Below are 24,412 nucleotides of genomic sequence, written 5' to 3' on the forward strand. Positions count from 1 at the left end.
TTGTTAATTGATGTTGCTATTGTTATACTTGTTGATTGAGAGGGAGTTGTTGAGGTAAATTTGTTTTGTTTTGTTTTCCAAATTTCCTCCCATCGTAAGTGTAATTTTGGCCTTCTCATAAATGGTCAAAAACATTTCTTCCCCCATAGTTGTTGTTGGCATTGTTGCACTTTTCAAGTGTTGCAGCGGCATATGCACATCTTTCTTTTGGGGAATGCTGTGTTGACAAATTTTGTCTAGTTTTACTGTATGAACTCATCATGTTTATCCTTCATAATTTTATAACATGTTTATCTTTAAATTCCGCTCAAAAGTTTTAATGGTTTTGTTTATATTTGTGCAATATATAGCATGATTTGCTTTCATATAACTATATATATAATCGAAACATGACACGGAGAGGACACAGCTTTTTGTAGAGTGCAGTGTTGGTTCGAGTAAATTTTATTGGACAAAGAAGAGACTGTAAAGGGGGGCAGTTGTTTATTGGCTTCCATGAAACTGCAGTCAACTTCATCCTCCTCTTTATGTCCTCCTCGTAATCGTGTAATTGAGCAAAAAGGAATGCAGTTCTTAGTTCAGGGGCTGTCTCCCACTTTTATTGTTCATCAGTATGGATGAAGTTGGGAATTGGGCGATGTTTTCATGATTTATGGCAGGGACCAATTTTGGTTTAGAAGAAGTAAATTTTAACTACTTTGATGAAGTGAGAATTAATTGGTTTCCTGTAGGCAATTTACAGATTTTAGCTTTCAGTAGGTGATAGTTTAAATCCGTGTCATATAACATGTTGAAGCTAGAAGCAGTGTGGGAAACACCTATGCAGCCCTCAGTGGCAGCGTTTACTATCTTTATTTTAATTATTATTTTTATTGTATAGAACTTGTTTGGTACTGTTAAAATGAACGATGCAGATTGATGTATTTCTTAATTTCGCAAGTATTAGATTTCTTGCGTCATGTATCCAACAAGTTAGGACATTAATATATAGCTAATAAATCAACATTAGTACATAGTATAATAAATCAACATTATTTTTCTAAAGAAAAAAATGTTTTGGTAAGCATTGTTGAGACAAAAACATGTTGTAATGGCACTCCACGTCAACCGATTAACATTAGTCTTAATTTTTGGTTTGATAAAAGGAGCTTTGAATCATTGGTTGGGAGGCCGAAGTTGAGGGGTCACCTTCTCTTCTCTTCTACCTTGTGCGTCTTGGACGTGGATGTGGGCGGTAATTGATTAGTATTTCCAACACCTTCAAACTCCTGTAATCTTATGTAGGCTTGCGCTCTGGAGTTTAGGGCACCCATATCTGGAGGGGTATACTTTACCAGAGAGATGTGCAAATTAGAGCCCTGGATCATTGCCAGCTTGAAAGCTTCCACCGCTGTGATTTGATCGCATCCGTCCACCGTGCTCAACTCAGGTTGAACCTCCTCAGGAACGCTTCCAAGCTTTCTCCCTCATCTTGTCTCAGGCTTGACACCGTTTTCTTTATCTTCCACTTGCCCAACAAATCGGGATTCGCTCCGCCCTCCACTCGTTCCACCCTTGCTCGCAGTTCAGCGTTCTCCGACCGAAGTTGCTCAACTTCCTCCCGCACCCTCAATATGTTCTCGTTAAGTCGCTCATAGCTTTCTGCTCCCATCATCGTGACAGTTCCTAACTCTACCCTTGACTCTACCCCTAGTCTAGGACCCTTTCTCGATTACCACAGATGGTGGTGAAGTGCGGATGCAAAAACCTATAGCGAAGCTTTTTTTTCCAATACTCAATACTCCAAATCATATACTTACATATATATATATTCTCCAAAAGATAGATTTCTTTTCCAAAAAAGCCGTCCCTTTCCTTGTGGGACTGTCTTCAATTGGTATACACCGTAAACCCTAATTGGATTCCAAGTCAGTATTTTTGGATTTCTTCTTTTTCCCATTGTAGGCCAACATGGGTCCGATTGGTAGGATGTTCGGACCATTTTCCTGGCTTGACCCATATCTAACCTGCTTCGCACTATGATTAGAGCCCACCGAGGAAACTTTCCCCACCCCACCCCCAAAAACTTTCTTGTGTATGACTCGATTTGATGGTTTAATGCACTCCACATCAACCGATTAAAATTACTCTTAATTTGTTTAAAATTAAGTTAATAATCTTTTGCTCCAATTATTAGCATGTAAAATAGTATCATCTAAGTTTAAATTCAGCCTTTTAAACCTATATATATGAGTCATTATACAAAAGTCATGATGCAATTGAATTGAAAATGACTTCATATTCCACTTATATAAAATAATCTGCCACATCCTCTTTTCAAATGTTAAATAACTATGTACATGATGAGTCCATGATCGTTAATTTGAGTTGAGCCTTGTAGTCCAAACATAGTCCCACAAGTGATAATTTCATGGTTGGAATGCTCTCACCCAACACTGTTGGGCTTGCAAATCAATTTCCATTTGGGTTTCAAACTCTATGTCCTGGTCCAGCCCATTTTGACCCGGTCCGCACACATCCAAACCCGTCTGTTTGCCGAGCATTCTTGCAGTGTTTTTTATTTTTTTATCTCCCATGAAGAAAGAGGTGGGTAACATATTGAAATGTTAAAGAGGATTAGAATACAATTTACCTTTTTAATTTGTTTCTGGTTTTTTTTTTTTTGGTTGAACTATAGAACCAATTATAGATCAAAACTTATAAAAAGAAGCCTAAAGTGCAAAAAAAAACCTCCTGAATTATGTCCAAATTTGTAAATAACTCTTCTGAAGTATTTTTTGTGAATAAAATCTCTTGAATTATCACATTTAGTTGCAAAATGCCCCATTGCCTTGCCTATTTTTCATTAAATGATCATAGTACCCTTTCTTATTCAATTACACTTGATCTATTTTTCTTGTTGAAATAAATTATGAAAAAAATTCATACTAATTTGATGAAATATTCTCCATTAAATTTACATAATTTTGAAGTTAATTATTTAAATAAAAATCTTAAGTAGAAAATTTTGAAATAATTTAAGTAATTTCTTAATTTTGAATGAATATATTGCATAAAAAAGAAGAAATTTTTTATTTAAGTAATTTATTAATATTGCATAAAAAAGATATTTTTTATTTACCCAATTTATTAATTTTGCATGAATATTGTATTAAAAAGAAGGTATTTGATTACACTAACTTTTATTAAAGTGAGTATAATAAGTTAATCATTTTAGAAAAGGGTAGCTACTAATCTATTTATTATTTTCTATTTTTATGATAAATTGATAATAATTATAAAATTAAGGTAAATGGTATAATTAATTTTTGAATAAGAGAAAATATAATAAAAAAATGACAATTTTAATAAGAAAGGATAATATAGTCTTTTGTAATGAGTTCGTCCTCAATTACAACAAATTAATAATTACAATCTTTAATTCACAAAGTTATTTACAAAAAAACTATAATTCAGGAAATTTTCTGCACTACAAGAATTTAGTTTAAGATAGATATAAACACACACGCACCCATATATAACCGAAAGGTTGAAGAGATGAAAAATAAAAACAAAAACTTGAAAGTTCCCCATGCATCTTTGGTGATAAACTGCAATGGCATGTGACCCTTAAGGAAAAGAGAAGAAAATTCAATATATGTTGTGGCTTTGGTTGAAAATGGCCATAATAAAGTCTGTAAAAAGGGCAGTGAGTCAGATAGGTAGATCAATGAGTTAAAAAGAACTCCTCTCTTAAAGTCACCTTGTATATAATCACTCACATGTTCATGTCACTATTTGAGAGGTTCATAGAAGATATAGAAAAAGAGAGCAAGAGAGAGAGAGAGAAACACAGCCATGGGTAGACCTCCATGCTGTGAGAAAGATGGTATCAAGAAAGGTCCATGGACCCCTGAAGAAGATATCATCCTCGTCTCCTATATCCAAGAACACGGTCCCGGAAATTGGAGAGCTGTGCCTTCCAACACCGGTAATATATACACCTCTCTTTCCATGAATTTTCAACTTTCATCACTTATCAATAAAAAAAATTCTATGCTATCTGATTAATTTTTAGGTATTTTTTGTTGAAGAATAATTTTTAGTTTTATTTTTTGGACTTAATTTCACCTTTGATCTACACATCTAATCAGATAGACTAACGAATAGTATTCAAACGTACTTCTCTTGGTTGGAAAAAAAAAAAAAAAAAGGATTGTTAAGGTGCAGCAAGAGTTGCAGACTTAGATGGACTAACTATCTCCGTCCCGGAATCAAGCGAGGCAACTTCACCCCTCATGAAGAAGGGATGATAATTCACTTGCAAGCTTTATTGGGTAACAAGTAATTTTTCATAAATTTAAATTCATCTCTCTCTTTTATATTAATTAATATTCAGATATATATTGAAGATCAAAGTTATATATATACATATATGCTTTATTAATTTTCACTCAATTTGAAAATTTAAGAACAATTGTTTTCTTATCTTCTTTATCGAGTCTTTTGTGATATATGTTGACTTTTGTGGGTGCAGATGGGCAGCCATAGCTAAATATCTCCCGCAAAGAACAGACAATGATATAAAGAACTATTGGAACACCCACTTGAAGAAGAAGATCAAAAGATATCAAGCAGCTTTGAACCCCCAAATGGAATCACCTGATCATAATTCAGCTCCATATCAGTTTGTACCCAAAAGCTTCACTACTAGTGACAAAAAGATGAACCTAGAACAACACCACCTGATCACAGCCCAAACCTCCTCTAGCAGTACTTCTACTCTTCTACTCAACCACAACAACACTACTACTTCCACCTATGCCTCGAGCACCGAAAACATTTCAAAACTCCTTCAAGGTTGGATGAGATCATCTTCCCCAAAGGCTCATGATGATGATCAAGAGAAACAGCTGCACCACCAAGACAGCAGCAGCGGGAACAATACGATCAAAAACTCTGCGGCAACGACTTCTCTTATGTGTTACCGGACCAAGGCTGAGCAAGAAGGAAGTGACTTGATCTCGAACGAAGAATTCGAGTCGATTCTATCGTTTGATAACTTGAATGGCATTGCTTGGGACAAGTCATCATCTTGTGATTCCACGGTTAAAAGCTCTCCAACTGGTGGAGCCGCCGACGACGAAAAGGTCCATCATCTTGTGCATGAAAAGAGCAAGCAAAGGTCTGATATTACCAATCCTTCTCCATTTTCTTTTCTTGAGAAATGGTTCTTGGATGAAACAGCTGGTCAAGTAGAAGAGATCATGGAAATTCCTCCAATATTCTGAGAAAAGAGTCACATTTGATTCTTCTCTCTTTTCTTGCGTTGGGGCTTCAAATAAAAATAAAATGGAAAAAAAAAACAATTAAGTGTTTGATCTGATCTTTAATTGTGGGTACTTAATTATCTTTTGTAGGGGATTTCTATAAGGTTGGGATCTCTTTTGCAAAATGTAACCTCAGTAGTACTGATAATGTTCCTGAATGAACTAAGCTTAGTTTATTTTCTTTTGTACGTCTTCGCTTATTTATTTTTTTATTATTTTTTATTTTTTTAGGTATATATATTTATGCTTAAACCATAAATAGCAGCTAATTATTGACGATTCAAATGAATGGGTTATACACCTCTTGTCCATCTCACGGAGGTGGGTCAGATTCAGACCCAAGATAAATGCAGTCTGACCCACATTAAAAAGCATTTAAAAGTAGAAAGCTTTCAATTAAATTTATGTAATACATCACAAGTTGACAGTAATTAAAACTAACACAACTCCACGTTAAAAATGAAATGAAATTGCCAATCACATTATGCACCAACCTGTCGAATGTGGGTCAGAATAATATGTGTATATATATATATCATATATGTAAGTACTGATCAAGTTCTTTTTAAAAAGAAGAAACTTTTATTGTGGTTGAGGAAGATATAAAATGGTAAATACTAAACATATAAGTGAATAGTATGGTGTCACGGAAGTCTTGCAACAAAATAGGTTAAATATTTGGTTCAAGACTTTCTTTTACAAATGTGGAAGAGGGAAACATGTGATCTGCTTGACCCTTCGGTGTGGTAATCAAACTCAGATGCTTTCATGGCCACCATGCAAAGCTTTCACAGGATGAAGAATAGGGTTTTGCTTTTTCACATATGGAGTGTGTTGCCTCCATATCACCAACAACATCAAAATTAAGAGGTCAAACACAACATATATACTCAATCTTCCAGTACTCCATAATGTGGCCAGTCATTTCACACACACTTTTTAACCACAACTGGGCTCAAACTACCACTAAGCTAAATGCCATTTGTTGAAAAAAATCCAATTTGCTCAAAACATCAGATCCCATTTTGGTAGATCCCGCAATCACGGGAGCATCATGCATTGGATTTGCCCCCTCCTTTTTTATGATTTACTGATTTCTCTTCTATTTTTAAAATCAAAAGGAGAGAATTGAAAGTCTCTCCAAACACATTGTGGGGGTTATTTATTTATTTATTTTTTTTATTTATTTTAATTAAAAATAATAATAATAACAAAAAAGAAAAAGAAAAAATGGTAGATCAAACTGATCCAATATCAAGGGGCAAAACCAAATGAGTGTATGAGATCCTAGGTATTGTCCAATCGCTATATTGATCCCACAGCTTTCATTGCGATTTAAGCGTTGTCCTATTTTGAAAACCTAATTAGTGTACACTCTCTTTCTATTGCAAATCAATATCTATTTCGGAAAAAGAAATGGAGTTTTCTTACTTCAAGTCCACCACAGCATTAAGTGACCTACTTTATGGCCTTCAAATTAGGCTAAGTATATGGGCCACCGCTTGAGATAAAGGCATGCCGCCCAGTTTTCTTTTAGACGTGATATCATTTACTCTTTTGAAACCGACCTTTCTCAAACAAATATCACCCTTCATTCAAAATAATACACTAACTTAATTCTATAATACTCTGCCAACTCACCATTTCATCCCTATAATCCAACAGCGGTAGGTGGGTTTGTTAGAGTTCATCCAAAAGGTTTCTTGCATATGCGGGAGGGTAGAAATCAACCCCCATGTGATATGGGATCCACCACAACACCATATTATCAACAGAATTCGGCCCTAAAATCAACCTTCTATTTTTGAAGGTAGAAAAGATGTTACGTGAGATTACAATAGTGCCACATGCTACTTAAATAAGTAGCACTGCAGCTAGTGTTTTTGTATTCTCTGTAGTTGCAAAGAAATAAATCTGGCACAAACAACCAAACATGAATAATTTTTACCAATTTAATAACATTCAAGGAATGAATTGAATTCTCAGAAGTTTCAGTCAATTCCATTCAATGATTCTACTATGCACCAGCCTGTCTATGATCCACTGCAGTAACATTCAAATTTAACAGAGTGGTGCTCATCAGAGTCCAACTCATCCATGTTAATGCAACGACTAGTTCAGCGACTCATAATAAGCGGGCTGATCCATTTCACGTAGGGCCTATCTTTTCTGTTCAAGGACAGATCTGCATGGCCCATTCTAGTTTCTGCACCAAGCCCAATGGGCCTAAAACATTCCATATACACTCTCACAACAATACAAAACACCAAGACAATCGTATTTCTTAGCCTTCCAAAGTAGAAAATTCAAGATTCAAGTAAGAAGATATATATATATATATATATAAAGAAAAAGAAAAAAAGAACAGTATGTACACAAGCATTAGGTCGATGACCAAACATCTTTAGATATCATATCCACTGCACCAGGTTACACTAAAAAAAATGGTAAAGCCGCTCGTCAAGAATATAACAAATTGGATCTTTTGATTTCTTATATCGTTCCTATTAGAACTTGGACGAGACGGTCTGTGTCATTTTTTCCAAAAACTACTTTCAGATTTCTGTGCTTGACAAGAAACAAGGAACCAGGAGAGGTAGCAATTGTGTCTGTTTTAGCCACCAGAGAAAAATGGCAGCTCTCTACTTTGATGGTGTGTGGAAGAGACTATTGTTGGATGGCTTGTATGTCTAGAAAAAATTTCTAACACAGTGTTTATCACATTTCACGAACCTCTTCATAGATAGAATTGAAAAGGACGCTGGAAATATACCTCTCTCCAAAGCTTGGAAATATGACCTGTAAAAATCAGCAAGTGGATAAATGAGAGGGAGGGAGAGCCGATATTGAATCTAATAGTGAAGAGATTGCCTTGCTAACTAGGAAATTCAGGATAACAAGCTTGAATGTTGAAAATATTGCAACAGATGAGTTTCTGATTGTCCCAACAACATTAAGAACAAACCCAGTGTACAAAGCTCCCGCCATTGCAGGGTTTGGGGAGGGTTAAGATGAACACAGCCTTACCTCCGCATGTGAAAAAGTTGTTTTTGTGTTTCGAACCCGTTGTCTCTAATTCTGATAATTCTGACTCTAATGGTGCTTTTTCACAGATTGCCTTTACTACTCTTACTAACAGTGCTTCTAGTATGTTCATTGGTTCTAAGCTTGCAAAATCAAATTCATCCATCATGTTCCTTTACTTTTAAGTGTGGACTCGAGAAAGAAGACAAGGAACAAGCTAGATCATGAAAGTGAAAATAATCTGCAAAAAGTCTTTTCAAGAATTCTTTGAAGAGACTGAAGTGAAGAAAGTGGACAAGAAGCTTCAAGATAAACTCAAACTTATTGAGGGCAAAAGAAAAGAAACCAGCTGGGTGAGAACTCAAAGAATCTAAAGGCATTCTCTTCTTCAAACCATCACGTGGCTGGTTCTCTACAGACCATTCCTCGAGGTGCACAGTCTATGATCCCTCTATCAGCTTCTTAGCCAGTTACATGCATAAAATATCCAATATCAACTGAGATATAACTTCGGTAATGATTTCAAGGAGATCTTCCTATAATTTGTGTGACAGTGTTGGCCAAAATTAAGCCTAAGTAGAAATAGTTTATTTATTTGTAAGTGTGTGTGTGAGAGAGAAAGAGCAGAATAAGAAATAGAAAGGATAACAAGAGAATAAACCCCATTACTGTAATAAGTTTTCCAGCATTCTCAGGCTTTTCTGCTACCCGTATGGCAGCAACTGCAGCAGCTCCTGAAGATATTCCAACCTACAACATATGCAAATTTGTATTAATACAACTAGGTACAAAGGGTGGATAAAAATCATTCACAAATATCACATAAAATCTAGAAATACTAAATTTATTTTCTACAAAACAACTTCAGCCAAAGTATCAAAACTTAACTGTTAATGGAGAATTACTTTAGACAATAAATAATTTCTGAAAAAACTTCAGACAATATATTGAGGAAACACTTATTAAATGTTCAACATTGAAATAATTGCAAATTACCAGCAAACCTTCCTCCAAAGCCAACCTTCTCGCCATTTCAACAGCTTCATCATTGGTAACCTAAAATTTCCCATATTAACCAACATTCAGATTAAATTGTTCATATAACTATATTAACAAGTGAAAATATTGTGTGCCATAATTAACACACACACCACAAAAAAAAAAAAAAATGCCTGCAGATTAAGAGACACATAAAGTTGGCACAGACAATGTCTTGACCCTTTTGTTCACCCAGGAGAGCACAATAAACTCAATCCACTAGATGACATTAAACAACTTATTGTTGCAAGTGCACTCTCTGTGAGCATTAACTCCAAAGCCAAACGAATCCATTTTAACAGGGGGGGGGGGGGGGGGGGGGGGAAACAATAGATAATCTTTCACATCAGGTTAGAGCAACAGAATGTTAGTTAACACCAGTGTTATCAAAGGCCCAAGAAGCTAGAGGTCCTTTGGAGTCTAGGTGCAAGGTAAGGAGCGCGCCTAAATGAAGCGAGCCGCACAATTGAAATTTAAATTACTATTGAAGCATATTCATAATCCACATTAAAGGATAATCTTTCACAATCACCACCAACTTATAACTAAATTCTATTAAATAAAGTCCACGACAAAAATCTATAACAATGAATTTCATCATCCAAAAGTACTACAAGCACACAATATCCAACTCCATACCCACTACAAGGCAATACTCATTGTAAAAGTATCTCATAACAAAAAATGAGGCATCATAATAAAGTGAGACAAAAAGAAAAAAGGAAAATCTGAAGCATGGGGTCTAAATAGAAGATTTCAAGCACAGGGTATACATTGCCAAAGAACTAGTAGGTGTATTATGGGGGTCTTAATAACAGGCTAAAAAGTTTTGCACCAAGAAAGCTGATGGCTACAGCAAGCTCTTAATGAAGAGACCACTGCCAAATAGACCAAGTAATGCAAAATATTACAGGAGCTCTTATGATGAGAACTCAACTGAATAAAAACGTATAATGACAGATATAAAGAAAAACTATAACAAGTGCACAATAATCTAGAACAGCCTTACTGTATCCAATTATACTTTGTAAGGAAAAACAGATATAAAGAAAAATTACAACAAGTTCACAAGAATCTAGAACCACCTTACTGTATCCAATTCCACCAACTTTGTAAGGAAAATTGAAATGAGGAAGTTTGAATCTTTTTAAGAAATACACCATTCCGCTGCTTAAGATAACTAAAAAAAAAAGAAGCAAAGGGAAGAAAGAAAAAACTAAAAGCTACCTTCAGAACCTCATCAAGCAAGTCAACATCCAAAATGCCTGGCACATAACCTGCATCAATGTCTTATATGTAGTGAGAACAACGTTACCAAAGGTTTCTTGATGACATGGTAAAAGAAAATTGATTCATTAAATATAGTATTAAATACAGTTCCTGCCACCTGGATTTTCTCGTGAGATTACACCCCTTTCTGCAGGTTCTACTCCAACTACCTAAGTATATAAAAACATAATATGATTAAAATCAACATAATGTAATCATTCAAAGAGGTACTAATGCATGAACAGCATTAAAGACGGTCTTCCATTTCATGCATCCAACCAAAGGTGACATATGTAAAAATTACTGAGAAGACAATCGCAACATGATATGAGCTCACAGCACAATGATACAAATGTTTAACAACAAAAGTAGAAAAATTGATGATAGGTAAAGCTCTTAAATTGCATGGTATTGTAGACTGGTAAGCTATAAAAGTGTGGAGATTTAATATGCGTCATTTGCGGAAGTGTTTTCTTGTGGTTACTGAGTATGATGTCATTCCCCTTGTAAATCCAAGAAATAATTCCTAATAAGAAGGAAAAATTAAGTAAACATTTCAAAATTAGCATATAGAACCATCCTTGATGTCCCCACTCATGACAAGAACTAAAGCAAAGGCTACAGGCCGTTTCAGAATTTGCTAGCATCCATTGATACAGTATCCCAAACTCATCCAAAACCATAGAACCCACACTTGTTGCCACTACCAAGCATTAATTTAAATCTTATTGATAAAACATGAATGAGCTTCCTCTCAACAGTGACTATCAACAATACAGTTTGTCACACGAACCAAGCACTCTCTATGAGACTAAGAGTAATGTATTCATAGAAACATGTTTAGTGGTTATTGGACATCTATTACTACAGTAGTTGTTTTCATAATTATGAGTTCAGCTTTAAGAGCAACTTTTGAGTTTGCAGACATGTTCTACATTTTCACTCAAACTATCCAGTGAATATGGTGAGTTAATTGATTCATGCTACAAGAACCCAAAATTTGTACTCGTCCCAAGATATTTAAGATTGAAATGTCTTACAAGAGATATACATTCACATAATACCTGACTGAAGGTTAACATCAACTTTTGAGTTTGCACTTTGCAGACATGTTCTACATTTTCACTCAAACTATCCGGTGTATATGGTGAGTTAATTGATTCATGCTACAAGAACCCAAAATTTGTACTCGTCCCAATATATTTAAGATTGAAATGTCTTAGAAGAGATATACATTCACAATATACCTGACTGAAGGTTAACATCAACTTATAATGCTAATGTTTATAGGAATCCTTACACGAGAATATGAAAGTAGTTTGTAAACAATAATCCAAGAAAAAAGCAAATTCAGATCCTTGCCACATCGCCCACGTATATGTGAAAAATGGCTTCAGCATTTTAATTTTTCTTTTACTATTTTATTTTTGGTGGCTATTGAAGAATGGTTGTGGCTTCAGTTATTATTTAGGGATCTAGGCTGCAGAATTCATCAATCAATAAGTTTATGCTGAGACATTAAGATGACAATTAAGTCAGCTCACAATCTGGTTCCTAGTTAGCCAAAAATAGAATTGTGTTTGAATTTACTCAAACGCTTCATCAACATGAAACCTGCTTCCTATGTTTTTAGTGACCAACAAGCAAGATTCATTATGATGATATCATGAGCAAGTTGAAAATCCATAATATTTAGACAGCAGATTATTGGTGATTGGAACATTGTTAGATTCAATGCTGAAAAGTTGGGAGGTAGAAGGCTTTGGAAATTGGAAGTACTAACAGGAATACCTTATTCTAATACTTGGAATATGAGATTAAGCCAACTAATGAGTCACTGAATCATCCTTTTCTAGTTTATTTAATGTTAGTATCTTTTAAGGTGGTGCACAGACAACCATGCATATCTATATTTTTTAATCCCATTTCTTCATTCTTCCTTCTCTAATACATTGGTTGAATCAAACGCTAAAAATTCTTGGATGCAGAAGATGTAGTCATTTATTATTAACTGCAAGTGAAAAGCTACAGGAAAACATCCAGGAAAACAACTGTAAAATGATTGAGGGACGGTAACAATAGAAATGCAGAAGGCATTTCTTGAGACTGATTTGGGTTAAGGGAGTTGGAAGGAAAGGAAAGCATCGTTAGCTTATCATATGTTTAGTATATCTTTCTCATAAAATATGAAAGGGCTATCACTAGCTTTTCACTTCTTTCCCTTCACTATCCAAACATAAGGAATTAGCACTATCCTTCCATTTCTCTTCTATCTACTAAGTAAAGCTATCCTTTCCTTGCCCCCTACTTATCCAACTGCAGTGGAAAAGTTCAGTATCGTTTTCCAATCTATATTTCTAATATATGCAATGTTTCATTGAACATTAGTGCTCGAACCACTAAGACATGTGGCCTAGTGGTATCTCCTCTCCTTTTAAAGCAGAAGGTGGGGTTCAAGCCTCCCCAAGGGCCTTGTGGAGTTACTTACAAAGGACAAAAAAATTATAAGTGTCAAAAAACAAAAGGGGGGGGGGGGGGGGGGGATGGGATGGGATGAACCATTCATAAATTATCATAGACTGAAACTTAGTATTAGAATTCACTTAGAAATAGCAAAAAGGTATACTAAGAAGTTCCTCATCAAAAGAATAAATCTGACCTTAATATCTTCGTTCATCATTTTCAAGTAACGCCCTGTGCCTGTAACAGTACCACCAGTTCCAATTCCTGCAACAAATATGGCGACACTACCCATGGTATCCTCCCATATTTCTGGGCCAGTGGTTTCGAAGTGGATCTGTAGTTCATGGAGGTAAAATTTTAAAAGAGGAGAAAAAAATTATAAACAATATATTTACGCCCAAGAGCAATTAGTAAATCTAGAGATAACTGAACCAGAAATGACCTTTGAATTAGACATATTATCGAACTGTTTGAACATGTATGCATTTGGTGTGCTTAGAACAATTTCTTCAGCTTTATCAACAGCCCCTTTTATACCTTTCATCGGGTCGGTCAAAACCACCTCTGCTCCAAATGCACGTAAAAGGATCCGCCTTTCAAGATTGATGGATGCAGGCATGGTGACTATAACTTTATATCCCTTGGTTGCCGCCACAAAGGCGATACCAAGTCCAGTATTTCCACTAGTTGGTTCAACCAATACAGTCTGCATAAGGACACAAAACTAATTATTTGGGATATCTAATGATACTAAGGATGTGGCTTTCTTAGACTTCAATGGCTGACCCAACTATTTGGCGAGAAGATTTTTGTACAATAATTAGGGGCAATTGCCTAGTGCAGTAGGAAAATGCCCACGCTATCAAGCATGAGAACACAGGTTCAAATCCTGACAGCAGCCTCTAAGTGCAAATAATGCCAAAGGTTCGATCTGTATCAGATTCACCCCCCCAACACCCACAATTAATATGACTACACAAGGTAGTGACCCTTTTTAATTTTGTACAAAAACAACACGCTGATCTACACACAGAATTTTGTAAGTTACTGCAATCGAAGAATAAAGCTAACCTTTCCAGGAGAAATTGCACCACTTTCTTCAGCATCAGATATCATACCATAACCAATTCTGAAATGTCAATCAATTAAAATAGATGACATTAGTTTAATCATAATGCATCCCGAATTAGCAGACATGAACCATCAAAGCTGCATTAGATGCTATGTGGTGGGGTGAGGCCATCCATTACTCGGAAAATGACAAGCAGCCATATAGATGGGTCATGTCCTGAGTTGAAATACTAAGATGAACCCATTCATCTAAGAGATTGTTTAATCTCAAGCAATGAAAGCGCATATAACATAGGAAGAAGGACGAAAGAAATCACCAAGATCATAGAGAACCACTATGTTCGAAGTAGAAAATTACCTATCCTTGACACTCCGGCAAGGTTCCATGGATTCAAGTTTTGCAGCAACATTTGCCACGCAGCCTTTTGTGACTTTATTGAGATATATCATCGGTGTTCTCCCAATCAACTATACCAATTTGTTACAACTGCTCAAATCAGTTAAATTTTGATGCATAAGCAAACCAACTAAAAGGTAAACCACCATGCTGTGCATAAAAAATACTGTACTTAGAAAATTAGATCCACTTTTACATTATTAACTTTTCCAAAACTACATCAAAATCATGAGCATATTTCTGAAAATGAATTTCAACCAATCAAATCAGAGAAGCTCTGAAGCAGATGAAACGGTTTTTTCCAATAATTAGAAAATAGTATTTCTAAAATGACAGATGGGTTAGGAGATTTCAAAATACATGGGTAGCCAAAAGTGCTCCATCTTTCAAACTTAAAGTTCAGAGTTGAATATCATTTCAATTTCTGCAGAAATTAGCAAAATATACTATTGGTTTTTCTCTTTGAAAAATTAACATAGTCAGGCATCACACCGACCCGATTATTGGAATATAAATATTTATATAACAGACAATTCTGGATTACAATACAAATGTTTCCCAATTAACTAGCATATAGTGTCAATTGAAGTTTTAAAAGAATACCCTTCTCTGCTTAAACAGTCAAAATTTTCACAAACTCATTTCATTTATCGAAATTGAAAATAAGAAAGAAAATAATCAGGGAAAAGAAACAAGAATAACACATTCAAACTGCAAATAGCTAATGAAAATAAAAAAGAAAAGAAAATTCATATCTTTTTCAATTTTTGTTGAATTATTTTCTTGTTTTATAAACTCAATTTCAATCATTCAAATGGGTATACGAAAGAATTTGGATTAATGTATCTAATAAAGAAAATAATTACTTTAGTGGGCGGGTTAAAACCATAGAACAAGAGATGTTCGAACAGTACCTGGGTTACATCTTCGGCTATGTTGACAGTATCGAGCTCTTCACTGGTGGAGGTGGTGGTGGTGGTGGTGGCTGTGGCAGCTTTGGGCATCTCAACGGCGATGGCATGTTTTCTAGCAAAAGATGCATTTTTATACGAGCACAAACGCAGAGTTCCCAACTGTACGAAACGAGCATGTTGATGTTGAGAAGGACTGATTAAGGGTTGAGAAGGAACAAAATGAAGCAGAGGAGATACCGCCATTAGTCTCAAGAAATTTTTGAAAGGCGTTGTATGGATGAGGTGTGTGCTAGTGCTGTACTGAAGTACCAACATAATACCCAAAATGCCCCGACTAATTAATTATTATTATTATTATTATTATTTTTTTTTATTTTTTAAAAAGGGTAAAGAAAACATTCCGTAAATTTAAGCAAATTTCTATTGGCTCTCTCTAGACCATTTTTATTTATTTATTTATTTTTTATGTCAATTCTCCAGACTCTAGCTTATTTTTGAATAATTTCAAATCATTTTATAATTTATATCTATATATATATAAAACACGCATAACACCTATATTTTTACCGGTAATATTATTTTCGATTTGATAAACTATAACAATATGTAATGAAGTGTGACAAGAAAATTATCAATATATATATATATATATATATATATATATATATATATATGTTTTGGATATTAGAATTATATATATATAGATATATAGTTGGTATATTTTAGAAATTGAATTAAAGGGATAGAAAAGTATTTTTATAAATTTTAGGTCAAATTGCAGCTTTAAAAAAGTGACTAAAAATACTCTTCTGCTCTGTCACAAAATAATTCCTATATGCTTTCAAAAGTAAACGATCTTTAGGAGATTGGTCACATTTTTTTTTTTAGGTAAAAAGGTTGGTCACATTTTGAAAGCAAAGAAAATTTTAATACAATTATTCAACCTAAATAGACCGTCTGAAAGGGGTGGAGAGTCCTTCATCGGTCCCGCCTCTACCTTTTGTGTAAAAGGAAAAATTTCCATCACTAACCAAACAAATCTTCTATCAAGTTTCCCACAAATTTTTGGTAAAAAAAAAAAAGAGAGGATATTTTTCCAGCATTTTTCTATTTTTTTTTCCATCCTTTATTTGTGGGTTTCTGTAAGACATTTACCATACAATATAGAGTTAGTTTTAGTGCTTCCAAGCTTCTCATAGCCATTTTTTTTTGACGATTTTGAATTTGTGAGTGCAAGTGCACACAATTTGAGGGCTCATGTTGTATCCCCAAGTGTGACCACATGAAGTCATTTGCATCACGGACAAATTCCAGCAGTGACATGATGATTACGGGGGCAAGATCAATAAATAGCAATTGTTTCTTGCTTTCCAGGCTTGATAATTCTATTTTAATGTCTCGAGGTAAAACTGTGTTTCATCTGGTAATTCCATTATATAGTCAAGGACGACGTCACAAATTATTGTATCGCAAAAATAATAATAATGGTTCAAGTGTCATACAAATATTTTATGACTGTGACAACGACTATTTTATGATTGTCACATCATTAAAATGGTACAAACATACTTAAGCAAAAGTAATTGATTGCATTCATATGAAAATTAGGTGTATGCTAAAAGTAGATGTATCAGAATTTGATCAACTTGAAAAGCGCCGCCATAAGAGGATGACGCTACTAGTTTAAGTTTTATCCCTTTGTGTTGGATATATGAGATCGGACCTAATCATCAATATCATCACCGTCCACAAAACCAGCTCATTATGTGGTACTCAGAATATGTAGAGCAATACAAGAAAACGCATTGGACATCCTGTTTAAAACTTGATAGTAACATGTAGTAAAGGAATTAAAATTTGATTGATGCTCGAGTGTGGAATCATGATCCTTCAATACACAAATTCAAAAGAATAGTTTCTTATAGTTACTTCATCATAACCGGCAGAAAATGTATCTTTCATGAGGTAAAAGAGCATTTTAATTGTGAAAAGCAAGAGAAACATTCGTTTTAAAATCACAATTTCTTTCATAAACTGATTAGCTAGCTACTGACGCATGTGTCGTAAAACACTAGAAAATTTACACGCAATGGAGAACAAATCTAAGTTTCAACTCCCAAGTCTAAATTTGCATTAGCTGAATAGAGAGAGTTCTATATGGTACAAAAAGAATGCCTTGATATTTAATGAAGCAAAACTTTAAATGACATTTCTATGTAAATGCAAGTTGAAGCCGAATCAAGTGATTGTACCAAAGTTTCTTGCGGAGCATGCTTCAAAGCTTCACCAAGTGTGCCTCAGCCAGTGAAGAATTAAGGTCTTCCCGAGATTGTGATCTCCTACTTTGAAGACGCATCTGACTTCTGTGAGGTGACCAAAAGGAACCCATGCTATTATTCTCAAATTGCATCTGCCCCAAGCTACCTGAGGAATAACTATGTGAAACGCTGCTAGTTGATGGGAATAAAGACGACTCTGCGAGCTGAATGCCACTGCTACTGAAACCATTTCCTATGCTAATTGTTCTCTGCTGGGCACCTGCAACTGTTGGACTCAGTGGCATCTTAACTCTTCCATCCCCTAAGACACCAGAAATAAACATTGCCTAAAAAAGTTTGCAACAAAATAATCACATAAAATAATAGTAATATTAATAATCAGGACAAAACAATACTGTACATGACAAGAAATTATCATCATTGCTTTGAGTTTGATTTACAAAATTTTTTTAAAAAAGAAGGCTTTTGATCATGCAATAGAATATTGAAGGGGAGGAGCAAGAAAAAAGAAAACAAATGCACACAACTTAAATAAGAAAAGATGTGTTTCAGAAGTCAAAAATATATGATGGAGGGGGTATACTATATTCTACATGAGATTGGCATAGATAGGAATCCCAGTGTCCGATTATCCAGCCTGGCCAATTTAACTTTGTCCTCACTAGTTATACCCCCAATCACCGGAGAAGCTTCTTCTAGCAGCGCTAATCAAGCTCTCAGAGTTAACAAAGAAAGTTGTTTGAGTCATATAAACATGACATGTAAGGTCCTTCTATTTAAATTATAAAAAACTTAGTTGGTTTCTAAATGTCTTGGGGAAGATATATACCATAGATTCTGGAATAACTTCTCAAGTGACTTGTCCCTATTAGTATTAAGCAGAAGCTGGCTCTTAAATTAACAGCAGTCCATAATTCTGTGCACATGAAATGAAAAAAATATATATATATATTGAGCCATCAATATAAATTAAATCGGATAGGATAAGGTGACTGTTGATTTTAGCTTCATATTCATGCCCAACAAAATGGGGTAATCCACTACTCTAGAGTCTAGACATGCACAAGGATCATAGATAATAAACAATCTAGCATCCAGGTGTGGCAGTCATTAATGGTATTTAGTTTGTTTATATAATAAGTATGGTACAATTTGACTGGTATTTAGTTTGTTTATATAGTAAGCATAGTACAGTCCATATGATATCTCTTGGTTTTCTAGTATGAAAATTCTTCTGCAAGAAGAATCTTGGAAAGTTCAACTGTGATCATTTTTCCATTTGGGTAATGTGCAAACATGTAAAAATAAATGTTCCATGAACTTTCAAGAATGTGCAGATGTCACGGGCACTGTAGAAGAGTTTACCTGAGCTTACAGGACTCCAACGCTGAAAACGGAAAGGGGATGAAATATTAAGAACAGATGTGGTTGAGGCATTGTCATGCTTGAAAAGGGGAAGAAGATATGGGCCGCAGAAAAATCTTGGCATCGACTTGCCAACACACGATAATGCATACACTAGGAACAACAACGAAACAAACAAGATGGCAGAAAGAACAACTGGGTGTATCTTCATCCGGAGTATTTCGTAACTCTGAAGCTCCATTCTAGTTGACAATGCCTTCCCAGCTTCCAACAGAACAACCCCAAGTGTCCAAGTAATACTTCCAGAACCAACAATAACTTGGCTATCTGTAATGTGCAAGCCTTCTCTCAATAGAAACACTATGTATGGTGCCCTAAAGCAGTACTGCTCTATGAAGGGCTGAGGAACAACGCTATTCTTCGCAATATCCCAAGATTTTTCACAGAATTCCTGACCCTTTTCCAACACATCATCAAGTGTCGCATCGGAAGTCAAGTTGAAAAATCGATACACCACAAAAAACCCAGACATTGCATAGAACTGACCATAAGGACGGGGTTCATTACCTCCAAGAGCACAAGGTTGCAACTCACAATCAAGTCCTGGACTTAAACCTGACCATTCAGACAAATTGACAGTGACTTTTGCAAGTGCACTGCATTCTTCCCATTTTGGAGCACCAATAAGCTTTACTGGAATTCCACGTTTCCCTCCTTTAACCAAATTTTTTCCACCTTTCAGAGGACTCTCACCTTCTTGGTAAATAGAAGCACACTGAGAACAGATGTATCGCTCTTTATAACCAGACTGCAAGCAAGGATGGTTAATTTCAATGTTCCCACTAGCTAAATCTGCATTAGTAATATCAGGAAGCCTCTTGACAAGATGAACCACAGACTTGTCAAAAGCATCATTCAGCCCATAACCTGAAAGAGAATAGGCACTGAGATGATGGTTAACGTGACCAATACTAAGCTTTAAGCTAGTATCATTATGCTCATGTTCCTTGCTCTCAAAAGTAACCTGCAACGATGAGCCACCCAAGTCAAGTGCACCAAATGTTGCTTTTTTTGGTGGAGCTGCCAAAACACCAGTGTGATAATTTAAAGCTAGCCATCCAAAATATGCTTCCTCCATGCCACTGATAATCTTAACCCACTCTCTATGGCACACAAAGGTTGAACTCTTAAGAATGGACCATGCATTCTTAAGAAGCCATTCTGAATCTGAACTAGGCAGCCTTCGAACCCCAGCAGTAGCGTAAAGGAAGACTGAAGTAGTCTTATGTGCATGCTTGGGAATTTGCTTCTGTGCCCATTGAAGAAGTGGGTTTATTGCTCCCTTCAAACCAGTTACATTGTGCACTAATTTGTCAAACCCAGGCTCAGTCTCCATTCGATTATAAGCACGCCCACCCTGTGAACTACGCTTTCTCTGAAGACCTTCTTCTGGCAATGATGTCAATAAAATAGGAAGACTGCCATCTTTATTGTGATTAACAGATGCCTGATATACATAAACCCGAGTTCCAGTGCTACCACAATCAAGTACAACATAGAACCTGGATGCCCCTTGAGACCAGTTAGAAATCAAAAACTTTACTGTATATATAAATAAAGAAAGCATCAATAAGCACAGGAGAACCATGATCACTCGCACCCAATTCTTTTGCACAAAAGGGATTGTTGGTGATGCTTTCTCCTTGGAAAAACTTGACACGGCATTTTCTCTCTGTAGGAAATGAGACTGTTTTGCATGATTAAAACTGTTATCAATTCCACGATTAAGATTGCCTTCTTCTGGATCAAGCTGGCGATATGCAGAGAAATCTTGAAGGGATGAGGAGAGTCGCAAATTATTCTTCTGCCCGGAACTAGTGAAACTAAAACCATGACCAGAACCTCCTGGAGGCATCATAATGGATGATACATGTGGAACAACAGAAGGCTTTGGGGATGACAAATGATTTACAGCAGTAGACACAAACTCTGAAAATCTACTAAGCACCGAATTTGAAACTGGTGTGCAAATTAAAATACATCCCCAGGTTTCTGATGGTTAAATTGCCGAGACTCGTGCCCCCACTTTACATGGTATAGTTGAGATTACACAACAACTAAAGTATATAGTGATCCACTTGTCTGCGCATTGAGTGCACAGAAATGGTGGCAGATACCAGGATTTAGGGTTTCATGAGTCCTGCAGAAACCAGATCGTGATAACTAGTTAGTCACCTAATACAAAACAACTGCAGTCAAGTAAACAGACTGAAATATAAGGTCATCAAACTCGCGAAACCCGAAGTACAGTCATTTTAGACTCCTGAAGGCTGAAAAAGAAGTTATCTTGCCTAGAAACATTTAGCAAGCAATAACATTATTCAAAATAAGCATAAAAGATGGATATTTCTGTGCAAGATTCAATTTTGATAGTTGTAGTCAAATATGCCCCTAGTCCAGTTTTCAGGAATTTTCATACCAAGTTTATATGGATTAACCTTCTTCTTCTTCATCTTTTTTTCTTTTTTTGTCAATCATCCATACAATTTCAGCTTGTTTCTTGACTTGTCAAACAAATTTTCTTACTTGTTATATGTAACTGCTGTGGAAGTTCAGATTTGATATAGTGTTCTTGAGGATGGATGAAGCTTCCAACAAGACCAAGAGGAAATTCTTTGGCATAGGCGTGTGATGCCAGAGCATCCCTTGCTAAAGCCCATTCAAATTTCAAACTGGAAGTAATCAGACTAAGTTTTTCAGGAAGTGCATATGATTTTGGCCAAACTTGATGGTCCTGTAAAACTCAATTGGGAAGGAATTAGATGGTGAGCCATATATGTTTGGAAATCTCTACGAGTCTACTTTCTAAGAGAAAAACGGTGCTCAGTTTGAAACTTCCCAGAGTGACTTATGGCTGTTTTAGTAAAAGATTTTTTGCTGACCGCGAAATCTGGACTGAGGAATTACATAGCTAGCTGGAGCAGCTCATTTCTCTTCTTGGTTCCAACACCTTTTGGCTTTTGATCAGTTTCCTTAGTTCCATGCCAACTCTATTTAAGCCTTACTTATGTACCGGAATGTAACCTTTGACAACATTGAATGGTATTTGAGCATTTGGCTTCTAAAGAAGAAGTTATTCTTGTTATACTTACTCTTATCCATTGGGTGGACACTTTTGGGGGAGAGCTATCCTATCCCTCAGGTGTTCCACTTGTGTTTCTCCTATCTCTCCGTCTTTCGTGTCACTGGCCAAGTGGAATCTGATAGTTCTGCATTCAGGGTTTAATATGACGGGGAAGCAAGTAATGAAGTTCTAGATTGTGATAACTTTCTTTGGCTAGAAGGAAGGACTGGCACCCTAAGCTCTCACATGTCAAAGTTCTTTTGGTGCTCACAGACCCAAATGCCCTTTCCTACTAGATGTCAAAATGGTCCCCCTGAGCCTAGGTCCTACAATGAGATCCGCCCCCTTAGAACGCAACGAGCCGCTGGATTTTATCCAACCTAGCTCCTACAGTGGATTCAAGCCATTGCAATAGCCCCAAAGTCTATTATTCACATGAATGGCGTTATCCAACCTAGGTAGCACAACGAGTTAGCTTTCAAAGAAAACTTTCCAATGCAATGAAATCCTTTTCCAACCTAGGTAGCACAACGAGTTAGGGTTCGAATAAAACCTTCCAATGGAATGAAATCCAAAATAAGAATGCCACCTTAGAAGGAGCTTTATGTGCCAGATGCTTTTCTAAGTAAGGCATTTCAACTTTTACCAAAACCTAACATGATTCTAGTTCAAACTTTCCTACTCTTGGAAGGCCCCAGCTGCAATGCATCACCCACCAACTCTACCAAGGCTGGCCTCATACAACTACTCAAAACAAAGAAGCACATTGAAGGTATCTCAGCTGCTCCACCTCAATTGTATAAAATATAATTGCGCTGTCAGCATATGAAAGATGAGACCTAAAGCCCAAAATGTTCAATCCTGCCTACTTGGAAACCCCTTCACCATGTCCCCCTCCACTACTTAGCCAGCGTCCTAGTAAAGACCTTCCCCATCACTATATAGAGAGAGGACCCCCTTGGCAAAGAACCTCTGGCTAAAATTGAAACTAAATCAGTGAAACTCCAAAACCCATCCATTATATATCATAGAATAATTCCCCCAATTGGTTCCTAACTAATTACTGCACACACACACACACATATACATATATGAACGCACGCGCACACACATGCTGATGAAAACATTTTGAAAATCAGAAGCTATCTCCTCTTCCACAGCTTTTTCTATGGCAGTGATGGGCATTAATGAATATCAGTAATGAATTGAACAAGAAGGAAATTCAATGAAAAGGGGAAAAAATGTAGAAAAATAAATTATAATAAAATAATTGGTAAAGAAAATAAGTTGAAAGAAATAAAACAACTGACCTTGAATGGTGAAGAACAAGAAGAGAATTTTTGGTTGGAGAGAAGACGGATCTGATCGAAGAGGACGAGTGATCTGAGAGACTTAACGTGTGTGGGAGAGAAACAGGGGAGAGAGATCTGAGCTTTTTTTGTTTAGTTGGTGAGAGTACTTAAAAATAAAAATAATAATAATAATAAATCAATTATAGAAAAACAATAAACTCTACAGGCGTTTGGCTTCTGTTATTTTTGTTTTTAGACCGTTATAGTGTCGATTTTAATAACACAAACATATTTGGTGCTGTCTTCTTTTATTTTTCATAATACTTAAAAATTTCGTGAACAATGATCCAAAATCAAAATACTAAAAAATTATCTTTTTATTTTGATAAATTCATGGCCCAAAATCATAAAAGTTGTTTTTTTTTTTTTTCTTTTGTTTTCGACAATTCGACAACAAAACATTATTGCTAAATGTTCGATTTTAACATGTTGCCTAAAACAAAACTCATGCCACAGTCCTAAGTATCTAAACTACGAGTATATGTGTTTAATTAATTACTTTTAAAAGTGCCAAATTAGTGAGCGCTGTGTTATACTTAGTTGAGAGCTCACTAACGAAAAAATAGCAATTGCCGGGATCGTGTTGCAACTTCCATGTCGGACTTGTGTTAATTTGGCGACTCCCTTAGGCTTCTTAAACCATTTTTGTTTTTTTTAAGTAATTGTTTGATGGAAGTGAGATAGAAATTGTATATATCTTATTATAGATTAATCTTTTTCCAGATTGATAGAAATTTTATTTGATCATGAATATGTAAAATTTTATGTTTGTATTGTGACGTGAAGATATATGTTAAGAGAAAATTT

The 24,412-nt window shown here is 35.6% G+C and overlaps 3 protein-coding genes across 7 annotated transcripts; 1 reads left to right on the top strand and 2 right to left on the bottom strand.

Moving 5' to 3' along the window:
• Positions 1 to 3,751: 3,751 nt before the first annotated feature.
• LOC132313464 (transcription factor MYB60-like) lies at positions 3,752 to 5,497 on the top strand. The gene is made up of 3 exons (XM_059812234.1): positions 3,752 to 3,970; positions 4,194 to 4,323; positions 4,517 to 5,497. Exons 1-3 carry the CDS (start codon positions 3,838 to 3,840, stop codon positions 5,268 to 5,270), a joined length of 1,017 nt encoding a protein of 338 aa, XP_059668217.1. The 5' UTR covers positions 3,752 to 3,837; the 3' UTR covers positions 5,271 to 5,497.
• Positions 5,498 to 7,681: 2,184 nt separating this feature from the next.
• Positions 7,682 to 15,766, bottom strand: LOC132313465 (S-sulfo-L-cysteine synthase (O-acetyl-L-serine-dependent), chloroplastic-like). Of its 3 annotated transcripts, none has more exons than XM_059812235.1 (10): positions 15,486 to 15,766; positions 14,533 to 14,642; positions 14,175 to 14,232; positions 13,546 to 13,809; positions 13,300 to 13,437; positions 10,759 to 10,810; positions 10,599 to 10,648; positions 9,330 to 9,389; positions 8,995 to 9,083; positions 7,682 to 8,108 (listed from the first exon to the last, which is right to left on the bottom strand). In XM_059812235.1, exons 1-10 carry the CDS (start codon positions 15,726 to 15,728, stop codon positions 8,000 to 8,002), a joined length of 1,173 nt encoding a protein of 390 aa, XP_059668218.1. In that variant the 5' UTR covers positions 15,729 to 15,766; the 3' UTR covers positions 7,682 to 7,999. The 3 variants fall into 3 exon arrangements, with proteins under 3 accessions (XP_059668218.1, XP_059668220.1, XP_059668221.1); XM_059812237.1 differs by having other exon boundaries at positions 9,003 to 9,083; positions 15,486 to 15,765; XM_059812238.1 differs by having other exon boundaries at positions 14,533 to 14,661; positions 15,486 to 15,765.
• Positions 15,767 to 17,488: 1,722 nt separating this feature from the next.
• LOC132313466 (probable apyrase 7) lies at positions 17,489 to 23,716 on the bottom strand. 3 transcript variants are annotated; one of them, XM_059812240.1, is made up of 4 exons: positions 23,564 to 23,713; positions 20,790 to 21,329; positions 19,130 to 20,691; positions 17,489 to 18,065 (listed from the first exon to the last, which is right to left on the bottom strand). In XM_059812240.1, exons 2-4 carry the CDS (start codon positions 21,020 to 21,022, stop codon positions 17,761 to 17,763), a joined length of 2,100 nt encoding a protein of 699 aa, XP_059668223.1. In that variant the 5' UTR covers positions 21,023 to 21,329; positions 23,564 to 23,713; the 3' UTR covers positions 17,489 to 17,760. The 3 variants fall into 3 exon arrangements, with proteins under 3 accessions (XP_059668223.1, XP_059668222.1, XP_059668224.1); XM_059812239.1 differs by having other exon boundaries at positions 19,130 to 21,329; XM_059812241.1 differs by having other exon boundaries at positions 17,948 to 18,090; positions 19,130 to 21,329; positions 23,564 to 23,716.
• Positions 23,717 to 24,412: the final 696 nt, after the last annotated feature.

This window comes from Cornus florida, unplaced genomic scaffold (assembly GCF_030987335.1).
Source record: "Cornus florida cultivar Cherokee Brave unplaced genomic scaffold, ASM3098733v1 CherokeeBrave_3.0.0_Hap2_Chr06, whole genome shotgun sequence".
NCBI lineage: Eukaryota > Viridiplantae > Streptophyta > Magnoliopsida > Cornales > Cornaceae > Cornus > Cornus florida.

Excerpts from the sequence above, each read along its gene's own strand:
- LOC132313465 (XM_059812235.1), bottom strand. The coding sequence starts at position 15,728 with ATGGCGGTATCTCCTCTGCTTCATTTTGTTCCTTCTCAACCCTTAATC. Across the intron at positions 14,643-15,485 it reads TAGCCGAAGATGTAACCCAG|TTGATTGGGAGAACACCGAT; the intron begins GTACTGTTCGAA and ends AAATTGGTATAG. Across the intron at positions 10,811-13,299 it reads TGATGAACGAAGATATTAAG|GTAGTTGGAGTAGAACCTGC; the intron begins GTCAGATTTATT and ends TTATATACTTAG.
- LOC132313466 (XM_059812239.1), bottom strand. The coding sequence starts at position 21,047 with ATGATGCCTCCAGGAGGTTCTGGTCATGGTTTTAGTTTCACTAGTTCC. Across the intron at positions 18,066-19,129 it reads TTGGAGTCCTGTAAGCTCAG|GGGATGGAAGAGTTAAGATG; the intron begins GTAAACTCTTCT and ends CTGGTGTCTTAG.
- LOC132313464 (XM_059812234.1), top strand. The coding sequence starts at position 3,838 with ATGGGTAGACCTCCATGCTGTGAGAAAGATGGTATCAAGAAAGGTCCA. Across the intron at positions 3,971-4,193 it reads AGCTGTGCCTTCCAACACCG|GATTGTTAAGGTGCAGCAAG; the intron begins GTAATATATACA and ends AAAAAAAAAAAG. Across the intron at positions 4,324-4,516 it reads CAAGCTTTATTGGGTAACAA|ATGGGCAGCCATAGCTAAAT; the intron begins GTAATTTTTCAT and ends TTGTGGGTGCAG.